Source organism: Girardinichthys multiradiatus, chromosome 18 (assembly GCF_021462225.1).
Source record: "Girardinichthys multiradiatus isolate DD_20200921_A chromosome 18, DD_fGirMul_XY1, whole genome shotgun sequence".
Classification (NCBI taxonomy): domain Eukaryota; kingdom Metazoa; phylum Chordata; class Actinopteri; order Cyprinodontiformes; family Goodeidae; genus Girardinichthys; species Girardinichthys multiradiatus.
The window spans coordinates 30,223,362-30,235,764 of NC_061810.1; the positions used below are offsets into that span (position 1 = coordinate 30,223,362).

General features: G+C 37.8%; 1 protein-coding gene across 5 annotated transcripts in view; it reads right to left on the bottom strand.

Moving 5' to 3' along the window:
* Window positions 1-12,403, bottom strand: part of fndc3a (fibronectin type III domain containing 3A) — an 80,160-nt gene that overhangs the window by 22,560 nt on the left and 45,197 nt on the right. For all 5 annotated transcript variants that reach the window (XM_047391250.1, XM_047391249.1, XM_047391251.1 and 2 more), the window contains 3 exons: window positions 827-903; window positions 496-742; window positions 144-407 (listed from right to left, as the gene is read on the bottom strand). In XM_047391250.1, coding sequence (XP_047247206.1) covers window positions 144-407; window positions 496-742; window positions 827-903 — 588 coding nt within the window. The remainder of the gene's footprint in view (window positions 1-143; window positions 408-495; window positions 743-826; window positions 904-12,403) is intronic.

Consider the following 12,403-nt stretch of genomic DNA (forward strand, 5'->3'; position numbering starts at 1 on the left):
AAATAACATGATTTCTTTCAACATAAATGTCTGTAATGGAATAGCACTTTAACACTTTACCAACCACTGAAAGGTGTTCAGTTTTATTATAGGTGTCAAAAGTGTGAAACCATAATAGACTCCTAAAGCAAGCCTCACATTACCTCTTGACTCTCCGTTTTTTCCCTTGTCGGAGCAGGCTACCCCATGCCTGTGCTCTGTGTCAAGCCCTTTTGTTCCGATGCCGTTTTGAATGTCCACCGTTGGGGGGCTGCTGCAGGACTTCTGTGGTGAAGACGGGGGACTGTCCCTCACCTGCCCGCCTCCTCCCTGACGCTCCTTCAGTTTTTTCTGGAGACGTTCGTGTGTTTTGCTCGCCCTGTCATCTCTGTGAAGAAAAGACTGGCGCCCATGTTGGGAGTGAGAATCTGTAAAAGAGAACAAACTCACAGTTCATTAGAGGAACACATAAAAACCAACGAGCAAATTTCAGAGGCCTTACTCTCTCCAACTCACCCTGTTCTGAGAAGATATGAGCTGGATGGTACTGGGGGATATACTGGGAGCTCATGTCCCCCACACCCCCTGGAATGCCTGTGTACAGATGAGGCGGCGGGCCTATCATGGCGGGATGCGGGATGAAGGCAGGCAGGTGTGCATGGGGTGGCGGAGGAGGGTGGTGGAGTGGGGAATGACCCCCAGGGTGGAAATCTGGTTGTTGAGGTAAAACCAGAACCCTCCGCACTCCGTTCTCTTCAATGATCTAGAAGGAAACATACATGAGCATGCGCTGCAAACATCAGAAATGGACAAAGCTCGACTAGGATGAGAAGTTTGGAGTGAATACTTGTGAGACGTATCCAGGAGGCACATAGATTGGAGGCACTGAACCATTTGGAGACATCATGGGAACCTGAGCAGGACCTGTGACGAAGGGAGAAACATGATAAGACATTCTGTTTTATTACACATTGCCATTTTATCACCCATAAATGATAAGAGCATACAGTTAAACATAGTGTCTTTTACAAGTATTCATTCCCCTTGAAATGTATGTCCAGGGGTGGGTAGGTGTGTTATCAAATATTTTATAAATAAAAGTGAAAAGTAAAACTCCTTTTTCAGATTTTTATTTGTGAAAACTTTCAAAAACTATGTATTATATTCCTTCAACTGTACAATTGTGCAGTACTTTGATTTGGATGTATAACCTAAAATCCCAATAACTGACTGAAGTTGGTGGCTGACGTTAATGAGACAAAATGAGAAAAAATGTTGAATGGCTACGAATACAAGCCCAAGAGGGACAGTTACAGACAAGATGTCACTCAGAGCTACGCAGCAGAATAACAAAATAGTCTCTTTTTGGCAAACACAGCATATGACACTTGGAATAAGTCTGATAAGCCCATAATGTTGCTTTTTGTAACTGCTGCATATTCATCGACTGAGCTTAAATTTTTACAACCCCTATGGGAAACAAAAGAGAAAGATTATATTTTCTATATATTTTATACTGGCACATATGAGAGGGCCACTTCACAAAAGTGCTGAGAAACAACAAAGTTTCCTGCTCCTTTGTTAGGGCCAGTTCAACAGCTTAGCTCAGCTCAGAGAAGTGACAGCTCAGCAGAAAGCCTCAGAGAGCAATCTCTGAGCCAAGTTTGCACATTGGCCTTTCTCTTTTCTTTTCAAACCTAAGACAGAAACAATGGGATCCTAAAGCCAAAAAATCATGCAGGAGAGCAGAGGGATTCACTGACCTCCCAAACAAAATGCATGACAAAGGATTTATTTTTTCACTCAACTGAAAATGCTTTAAGATGAGAAAGCAGCTCTGAATGACTCACAATAATAGACTCACAGCTGCAGAGGATGGGGTACATTATAACACGCTGAAACCTTGTAAACTCACACCGACACTTGGCACTATTCCCTTAGGTGCCTGCATTCAACTTCAAGCTCTCATGGGAGCATAACAGAAATTTAAAGAAGGTATACAGACAGTAGCCAGTTTGTTGAAAATCCCACCAAACCCTCTCCCCATAAAAATTGTTGCAGCTTGAAAATGAGTTCAGGTGCAGATCCCACTGTTCTAAAGAGGTGTTTAATTTGGCAGAAAAACATCACGGTGCTGTTATTTAAAATATCTTCACTTCCGTAAAGAAAAGAATAAAACCATTGCTACAGGAGCAAAGTGCAAAATACAAGCTGCAAAATGCCAATAATACAAAAAAGCTGAACTGACTGTAAGACTGCGATAAAAAACTTGGGTGTTCAAAACAGGATGATTTGATTCAAGTTCAGAGTTCAATAATGTACTCAACAACTGGTTGAGAACTGCTTTGTGTTTTCTAAGCACTTTTTTTGAATTAAACGGTGAGTACTTTACCATATACACTACATACACAAAATGAGAATTTTAGTTCTGCAATACGAGCAGTTGGATGTCATTTTGCTTAAAAAATATATTTTTTAATATCTACGACAGAGAGGAAAAGGGTAGACCTAAGCCCACACACTGCATTCAGATTATAAATTTTACCCAACAGTCTTTCATTAAATACATTTACATACATTCCTTAGCAGCATGAAAGTAATTTATCTGGGTTCTTTTTATGATTCATTTGATCAAACTCATTCTTTTTTTTCCTAGGTGAAACATTGATACATGGTACAGGTTTAATGATTTTCAAAAACTTGGTGCGCAAGTCTAAACACACCTTCACTAATATTTGGTTACAAACTCCTTGGCAAGTTGCACCTCAACAACTCACTCTTTGTGGCCATCAACGAGCTTGTGGCATAATTCAGGCTGGATATTTGACCATTCCTCGTTGGCAGAAATGGAAGCGTTCATTTTAAATGAGCGTGTTTTATGGCACAGATGCCTAATTTTAAGAATTGATAATACATTTTTAATAGGGTTTAATAGAGCTTCTGGCCTTTGGAAAAGCCAGAAGCTTAATGTTGGCCTGCTTTATTCTCTCCTATACCAAAACCAGTTTTGATGTTGAAATTGGTTTTAGGGCTGGACGATATTAGTACAATATAAATCTTGCCCTGGCAATAATAGTTGTAAATACTGCAATGACAAGACAAGTTACGGTATATGCCTGTTCTCTTCTTTCTAGGGCTGAAACAATTAATCATTTAAATAATTATTGAAATAAACTAATTTAGTAATCAAATAATTGTTAACTGGAGTATACAGAGTCTAAAACATTCAATTTGCTGAAAGAACAACCCACTATGAGGAGTAATTACGCCAACATTGTACAAAACATAGCTTCATTTTGCATTTACGACGAATAATCTTCTTTGTCTGTAAATATGCTCTATCAAGAACTCCTCAAGTGGCATAGTTGTAGCTTAACCTGGTTCAAATCCTGTAAAAATTTCCCGTTCAGAAAAATAGTCGACAGAGTAATCGATTAGCAAAATAATCGTTAGTTGCAGCCCTACTTTGTCCTCTCTTTCTAATCTCTAAACTACACTCTGTGACCTTTAACATTATGTGCAATGTCATTTGGCATCTGCTGCTGTGTGACTCTGTACTGAACTGGATAAAAATTACATTAAGATATAAACTATAAGTTTATATAACCCTTGGAATATACCACAACACACAAATATACCAAAACACTTGGCCAACAATAATTACACTCCAAACAGTCCTTCGGATATGAGTATTGCTCATACTGACATTGCAATTATGATATATTTGCGATATATTGTGCAACCTTGGTCCTGGTTTACACGACAACAATCTATTGAAAACGGAATTTTCTTTCTGTTTCTGTTAACCTATCTAACTGACGTTTTAATTACGAACTATATTCACATGGTCAACAGTAGAGACGTGAAAATGGTTTAGATCCATCTCTACGGCACTAGTAGGTGGTATGTTCTTTGCACAAACACTTCCTGCTTACAAAGTGGTAAGTGGTGTGTACTCCACTTCCAGTCACTTTAAGACAGTCTTGAGAAAATCTCAACCAAATTGCCAGACAGCCTCAACTTAATAAACTGAGACTTGTGGGAAATTGTGTTTCACCCTCGTAAAAGTAATTTTCTATATTGCTGTACTGGTTTTTTAAATACTGACCAACAAGTTTGATCCACTGCAACCAATCATCTGTCTTATTGTCAAAAAAATATGCAGAGGTTTAAACTAATGTAACCATGTTATTTGAGATGTTTGCTAAACTTGACTTAAATTCACCACTGTGGGATAGGTTGTACCAGTGTTTCAACTAAGGCTTTGTACACACGTAGCAATGGTATTAAAAAAAAAACCAAATATCTCCCCTACATCATTTTTAAAAATAATATTGTACACACGTGAGATTTTTCAAAAAGTTTTTATCCAACCCAACCTGCAGAAATACGCCAATGAGCACTGTGTTAAACACTCCAGACACATAGGGGGCAGTGTACTGCAAACATTTAACGTATGTCAGCCAATCAGAATCCTTCAAAACAATCACGACTTTCAGTTAGGTATAAAACATGGCGCCAGGAGGTTTGTTTGTGTGGACAAAAAATTACGTTTTAAAAAATAAAGCAGAGTCTATAAACAATGGTCACACATGTGATGTTATCGCCGCAATATTTGTCACAGACAGTGATGTGCCGTAACTAGTAATAAAACATATGAATAAAAGTAAATGGATAAATCAATGAATATAAGTAGAAATTTTGAACATGAATTAAAGGAATAAGAAAATAACCAAAACTGAAATCACTTTAGAATTTTGGTTTAAAATTTGAATCAGTTTGTACCGATCATTTTATTATCCACTCATGATAAATAGTTAAAATGGGTGTAAATGAACACTTTATTATAGAGCCTCAAACAGTGTCTATCTATAGTTTGCAGATGGATTTGTGTTGGACAAATTACATACAAAAAGTATTTTACAAGCATTATAACTAAACCCCAGTCTTTTACAACCTACTCCACCTATGAGCCAATTGCAACATTTGACTGCAACTGCTTTCAATCGTAAGAACTGTAGCTTGCTGAAAAATACTTTGAGCCTTCTTTTGTAGCAAACATGTTAAATATATTAATGTAAACAGTTAAAGTTAAATGCATGATTCAAATGTTTTCCTTAAAAGTTTTGTAAAGAAAAACAAACAAAAACCAGGTACCAGGTTAGGTTCTGCTCTCGCCAAGTTTGGAGGAGACAAGGTGATGCTTTAAAAACTAAGAATACTGTATCACTGTCAAACATGAGGGGTGGTAGCATCAGACTGTGAGGCTGTTTCGTCAGTGGCACAGGTGCATTGCACAAAGTGCATTGAATAATAAAGAAGTAGAACTGCTGTATAATGTAAGAATACGTACTCTTATAGACATCTAAACCCATATGCATAATTTGTACAAAGGCTGCATGATATTAGGAAAAAATGGCTGTGGTTTTTTTGATTGCTACATAATGATCTTCTTTCCCCAAATCATCACAATGTCCAAAAACCTCACCTGATACCCCATTTCCACCAAAGCGGTTCGGAACCCGTTCCGGTTCCCGGACATGATTTCAAACCGACAACTTGTGTTTTCACCGACAAACAGAAGTTCCAGAGCGCGAACTCTGATTCAACTCTGGCACCACAGAATACTTGGTTTTTCTGTGCGAACAGCAATGTCACCCGTGGGCAGGTCAAAGATGCTTACAACAGAAGCAAAAAGTACGGTGGTGAAGACGAAGAATGTACTGTGTAAACACTATTTATTCATGTAAAAACACACAAAACATGCATTGTACAACTACTCATTTCCGTTACACTAACTGATGTGCAATGTATGCAAATAAAAACATTGCACAAATCATTGTACTTGCACAAAGTTACCATCTCCTTTTCAATATTTACTGTAGTTTATGGATGCTCTTCTTTTCCATTAAAAGGAACACTGTGTACAGCTCAGCAAGCTACATTGTCTCACACTGTGTCTACCACACTGTGTAATGCCCATTGTTATTGACTTATGCTTGGTTTCTGTTTCCACTACTCTGAAAACCTGCAAAAAAGTTGTTTAAATCAGCCTAATAATATATGGGGAAGTGGTGATGAGAACTGCTCTACGCCTCCAGTCCAGCAAGTAGCGGTAATGAGAAACCAAAGGCTAAACAAGGAAAGCCCGACTGAAAAGCCCGTATCCTGCCATTTGTTCACAAAACAAGATAGGGAACGCAAAACTGTTTTTTTTTGTTTTTTTTGTTGTTGTGATGTTGTACCACATTGTTATTGTAAAGTACACTTAAATATGAATCTTGTATAAAGTAGAAAACAACAACACGCAGGTCTTAAATATGGCGAGTCAGTGGAAATCAGAAGATAGCAAAAAAGGGTCCTCCAATCATTGTTGCTCAGCACAACCATTATCCTCAACAATCCGAGGGTAATCTGAAAGACCTAACCCCACAACATGACCTTTTATACGGGAAATTATAAATACTCGGGTAAAATTGTGTCGAAACACCCGAAGGGCTTTCAAAATCCTGGGTCGAGGCTAAAAGTCCCTATGAAATCTGGGTAAAAACAACACATTGCAAATAAAAACAGTGAAAATAAAACATTGAGAATAAAATAACTGATAGAAGTGATTCAGATGGTATATGTACTGTTGATCAACTTGTGTAGACGACCAGTGAGGGTAAACAAAGTTTTCTGTAAGTTTGAGGTTACGCGTGACAGAAAAAATAACGAAAACAAAGAACTGTGTGAATGAAATTTAATCCTTATTTGGTAATAACACAATTCTTAGATTTATCAGTGCTTTCTACTGATATAAAATTAAGCCAAATGAAAAATAATAAAATCACATAAAATAAGTGCTGTTGGTTTTTTATTCCCTGTTAAAAACATGCTGTAACGGTGGCGCAGTGGTCGATCATGCAACCCATGTATGGGGGCCTCGGTCCTCGGTACTGCCCATCATGGGTTCAAGTCCCAGCCCGCTGACCTTTGCTGCATGTCTTGCCATTTCCTGTTAGCTAACTTAAAATAAGAAAATAAAGGCCACCAATGCTGCAAAAAATAAAATAAAAAAACACGCTTTAACTAGAACCAAGCAAGCGATCCATCATTCGAGTCTCATCCGTGTGACTCAATGTGTCGTGTCAGTCACTCATTTTAAATGAATCAACAGCTGCGTCACAGCAAGCAAAGCTCCAGAATGTATAGCAACGATAAGGATATATATGCATAATATATCTTATAACGCATTAAAAAACAAAACAAAAGTCAAATTCCTTGTTTGTACGTACAAACGTGTCAATAAAGCTGATTCTGATATTAGGTCGCCTCGCAACTGCTGATAAACTTGCATAAAACAGCTAAGAAGTAGGTCTATTACACTCAAAAAGACAATTAAACAGTGAGTCATTTCTCTATCTGAGAATACAACGTACACAAGGACAAAAATCTCAGTTTAGGGAGAAGGCAAAAGCTCAGCCTGAATGAAGGCAGTTGCTCTGACTTGGCCATCACTAGTCGTAATAGGAAATAATTTGAGAGGGAGTTCAAAGTGTTTACTGTTAACTCCACTCACTTTTAAGACAAATTAAGTGAAAAATATGCCACACAGTGTTTAGCTGCCTAATGACTGATTTAGACAATTTTACTTTAGTGCTTCTGATGCTGACTAACACCAAATGTGATGAATCACATTAGCATCCTGTGCATTGTTCATTTAGATTGAAAGGATTTGTGTGTATACAGACTAAGAGTGAGAGGAGAAGAACATTGGCAAGGTGAGAGTGAGTTAGAGAGAGGGGGGTGAGGAGATAAAGGGCCCTCATGGTGTTGCAGTCGAAAAGCAACAGAGGTGATGGTGGTGGGGAGAATGACACTCTCTCTTTTACATCAATCTGACGCACGAGCGCCAACAGATCTGAATGAAAAAAAAAAAAACATCAAAAAAAAAAAAAAAAAACAGGAAAAAAAACCACATTCCCCTCCCTCTTGTGTCAACTGGAGCATAGGTAGTGCTGACGTGGCTGTGGAGAGCCAGCCTTCAAGAGGAAGCAAGCAAAGGAAAAAACATTGATAAATGCTCCAAAAATTTGCTTACATACATATGAGGTTGTTTTTTAATTGGCTAAGGCCAATTTATGCACCTATCTTTTTCTTCTCTACTAGAAACAAGTACACACAATATAATAGAATGCAAGTGGATTTTAGCACAGGTCCACTGAGGTATTCAGCATTAGGAAACTTGGCAGAGGCTGTGTTGAAATAGGGGCAACAATCCAAGCAAACTGTCAGGTTTAATCAAATTTACAAATGAACTTTCAAGTAGATTGGGAGAACAAAATGAAGCAGGGAAGACATGCCACATAAAAGCTGGCTAAAAGGAGTTAAGAATCAATGAAAACTCAAAGGAATAGAAGGACAGAGGAGTTTCATCTGGAAGATAACATAAGTCCATCCTAATGGCTTTGAATATCATTGAAAAGTTACTTCATTTCTGTCTCAATTCAAACAGAAAACTGTATAATATATAGATTAATTACAAAATAATTTATGCCTTTTAGATGATTATGGATTACAGCTAATGAAAACCCAAATTTATTATCCTCAGAAAATTTTAAGATTACAAACAAATTATAAACAAGGTATTTAATACCAAAATCATTTGTTGTGACAATGTTATGACATACATATTCATGGAGAAGACTGTTGACCTGACAGTTGTCTACTCACTGAGATCCTCCACATTCAGGGTAGGTCACAAATGAGCACTGCTAAACATTTGACTGTTCAGAGTACTGCATCCAAGCATATTAATGGAAAATTAAGTGGAAGGAATAATGTAGGTAGAAAAAGGTACACAATCAGTAGAGATAACTGTAAGTTGTGAAGCACAGTTCATTAACTCTTTTGGGAAAACTACAATGGGTAACGATGAATAAAACTGGACTCTGGCTCAGTTCTATTTTCAGTTGAAAAGAAAATTGTGGATTTAATTTGCAAATCAAGTTACAGAGTCTGAAGGATGAGCTAAGAGACACAGTAATTAATCTACTTTAGATTCAGTGTGATGTTTCCAAAGTCAGTTGTTATATGGAGAGCAATGTCATCTGCTGATGTTGGTCTACTGTGTTTTATGAAGTCCAAAGTCAGTGTAGCCATCCACCAATACATTTTCATTTTATTTTTATTTCAATTTTATGGAGACCCTGACTTCATTTTCCAGCAGGACTTGGCACCTGCCCGCAATGCCAAAAGCACCAATATCAGCTTTAATGACCATGGCATCACTTGTGATTTACCTCAACTCTATGGTGAATCTACAGATAATTGTAAAGAAGAAGAGGAGGCCCAACAATGCAAATGAGCTGAAGGTTGCTTTTAAAGCATCTTGGGTTTCCTTAACACCTCAACAGAGCCACATACTGACTGCCTTCATGTCACGCTTTGTTGATGCAATAATTCATGCAAAAGGAGCCCTGACCAAATATGGAGTGCATAGACTGGACCTTAATTTCTAGCACATTTTCTTATATGTGATTCTTTAATTTACTGACATGGATATGTAAGATGGATCATGAAACCTGAGTATTATTTTGAACTTATAACATGAGAAACACTGTCAAACAAGGGAAAAAAGCCAAGTACTTTTATGTAATTATCAGAGAAAAGTAACTATGATTTAAAAGCATGAACTTAATTTGCACGTCTGAAAACTCAGGGTAATAGTTCTGTTTTACCATGATGTGGCACAGTTTTTCTTGCAGGCAAAAGACGACTGCCAGCAATTAGTGGGGCATTACACAACCACACGTGTGCGCTCGCCCAGCAGCCAGCCTGATACTGCAACACATGCCTGTGAGCATCCACCTACCACCAACACATGCAGATGGAGAAGAAGAGGAAGAGAGGAAACAGCAGTCTGGCTGGATCTGTCTGTGAGCCATGTCCTACCAGAGGAAGCTGGGCAGCAACGGAAGAATTTAAAAAGAAAAGCTATTTTTTCCTCAGGTGTTGGTAAACTTTGACTTCCTAATATGTGAAGCCATCCACAGGACTCTCACAGTCCCATTTGGTGAGTGTTTACAGGAAGGAAGGGCATCAGTAACCTTCATGCTTGTGATTATTACAGAACATCACACCCTGCTGCTGTGGCTGCTGCTCTGAGCCAGACTAAACCAGAGCAAGGCAGAGGCCATGGCTGCTGGGGCTGGATTTTTTTCTCTCTCTCTTTTTTTTTTTTATAAATTATTTGACCATGTTTAGGAAATAAGGAATCCAGCTGCGATCCATCCTGGAACAAAACGTTTTCCCATTAAAACTGGATATGTTTTCAGAAAGGCAGAAAGCAGTTAGCTTGACTCGTCTTTTTTTGCACATCCAGAACTGAAGAAAATTATTTTTTTTGAAAGTCTTTTCTAATCTTGCCTCATACTTTTCACCCATTGGACAACTCCCACTGGACATAATGAAATGTAAACTCGGTTGTTCTTAAAGCTTACATTACAGAGGCATTAAATGAGCCCTGTGAACACATTTTTGAGTTCATGACCTTGGAGGAAGAGTTGAGAAGTATAAGTGCAAATACGTCTGCTGTTTGGGTTGCCATTATGAGTACCATATGTGATACTTGGTTTAAGGGTGAAATGTATTATTATTGTAAGAGAATTCCCAATTAAGATAAGAGCTATCTACTCTTAACATGGCAAATTTTTTTTAAAGATTATAAATGTAAAAAAGAGGTATAAAAGGAAGCAAAAAAAAAAAAACTATTTAGAGCAGACATTGCGCTGTGGTTTTGTCCTAGGTTTTTTAATCCAACATCATTATTGTCATGGTCAAAATACTCTATTTTTTGCAATGTTTGGACAAGCCACTTCTGGGGCTGTGAATGTAATGTACAGCTTCTGTTAAAAACCAAGCACTGATGAGAGTGGACGCCATCAACTCTGGTGACAACATCCAAGCTCGAGTGTGTTGGGAACACATCCAAAGGAAATCAGAAATAGGATGAAGAGCAAGAAATAAAAAAAAAAAATGCTTAAAAAATGTTTTTGCTTTACCCACAGCCAACTTTACCACCGACTAGTTGGAAAAACTCCAAAGCATCGAGTCTCTTCTGGCAAGATCATTATTTTTTTTTAATTTAATGGCTCCTGATACGTATAGTTTTTAAAAAGCAATTATTTATCTAAAGGTCACAAAGAAAATTCTCACTTTTCAATAGATTTTGCCCAAAGGTTTGATCCTACAGAGAACTGAGGAAATACTTTCCAAACTGCCTCCACAATCTACGTTTAAAAAGGCCTTAAGCACACTAAAACTGCTAGTTAAATGGTCCAATAACTTTGCAACATGTGGGGTCTCATACTGTTCTCATTTCATTCTGGCAGGCATCTTTTACAGACATTCACACCCATTTCACTCGGTAATTGACTAGCTGTTCAGACATGAGAATGGTATGTCTATTTGAACTTCTCTCTTTGAATCATTTCTTTCCTGGGATCTTTGTATCTTTGTTCATTTATATACAGTTTTGCAGGGAAGAAAAAAAATTATATTGTTAGAGAAAACCACCCAGATTCAAAAGCATAAGACCTTTAAAGTCTATATCCTGGATGCTCAGAATTTAGTCCCAGAGAAAACAAAAATCTCTGCATATTTAAAAACAATTGAGATTACAACAACAGCACTATCAGGACTAAAATAATATTATTTTACTGTCTATTATTATTAGCGTAACACAACGAGGCTCAATTTTGCAAAACACTGTAGCTATGGTACAAAAGGAAATAAACTAGAAATTGGTGCCTGTTTGGAGAAAAACAAGACAACATACAGTTATACAATGAGCTAGAGTGAATTTGTTATGAGGTTCATAACCAAACAGTTCCCAGTCACATTAACAGAAAGACAGTAAATGTTTTTGGCATATTTCGAGAAGGCAAAACATTTTCAGTGGAGCGAGACAGTGCTTTATGCCCTCACCCAGAGAATGAATCATCCAAAGTGATGGTGAATCACCACCTTTAAGCTTATCAGGTGGCAACAGATTCCAGTGATACAGCCTTCAGATCTGAAAATCTTAGGGCAGATTCTGAAAACACCAACCAAAGAGGAAACCGTTTGGCTAAAGTTTGAAGGGCATGTCCACACAAGTACAAAGCTCCCCTTAAGATAATGTGGAAAAGAGAGCAGAAGGGTGCTCTTTGGCTACTCTAATTAGTTTCCTCTCTCCAAAAGGTTCCACCTTCAAGGCAGATACCAAGAAAAGCAAATGCCCTCTATAAACTGCCTATTTTCAAGATTGTTCAGATTAAAGAGGCTGTCATGCCCCATCACGTAGCAATTACGCACCTCCAGCTGCTAAAATTACAAGACTGAATACAAAAATTGAGGCTGAGATGGAACGAATCCTAAAAAACATGTGCAGAGATGATCA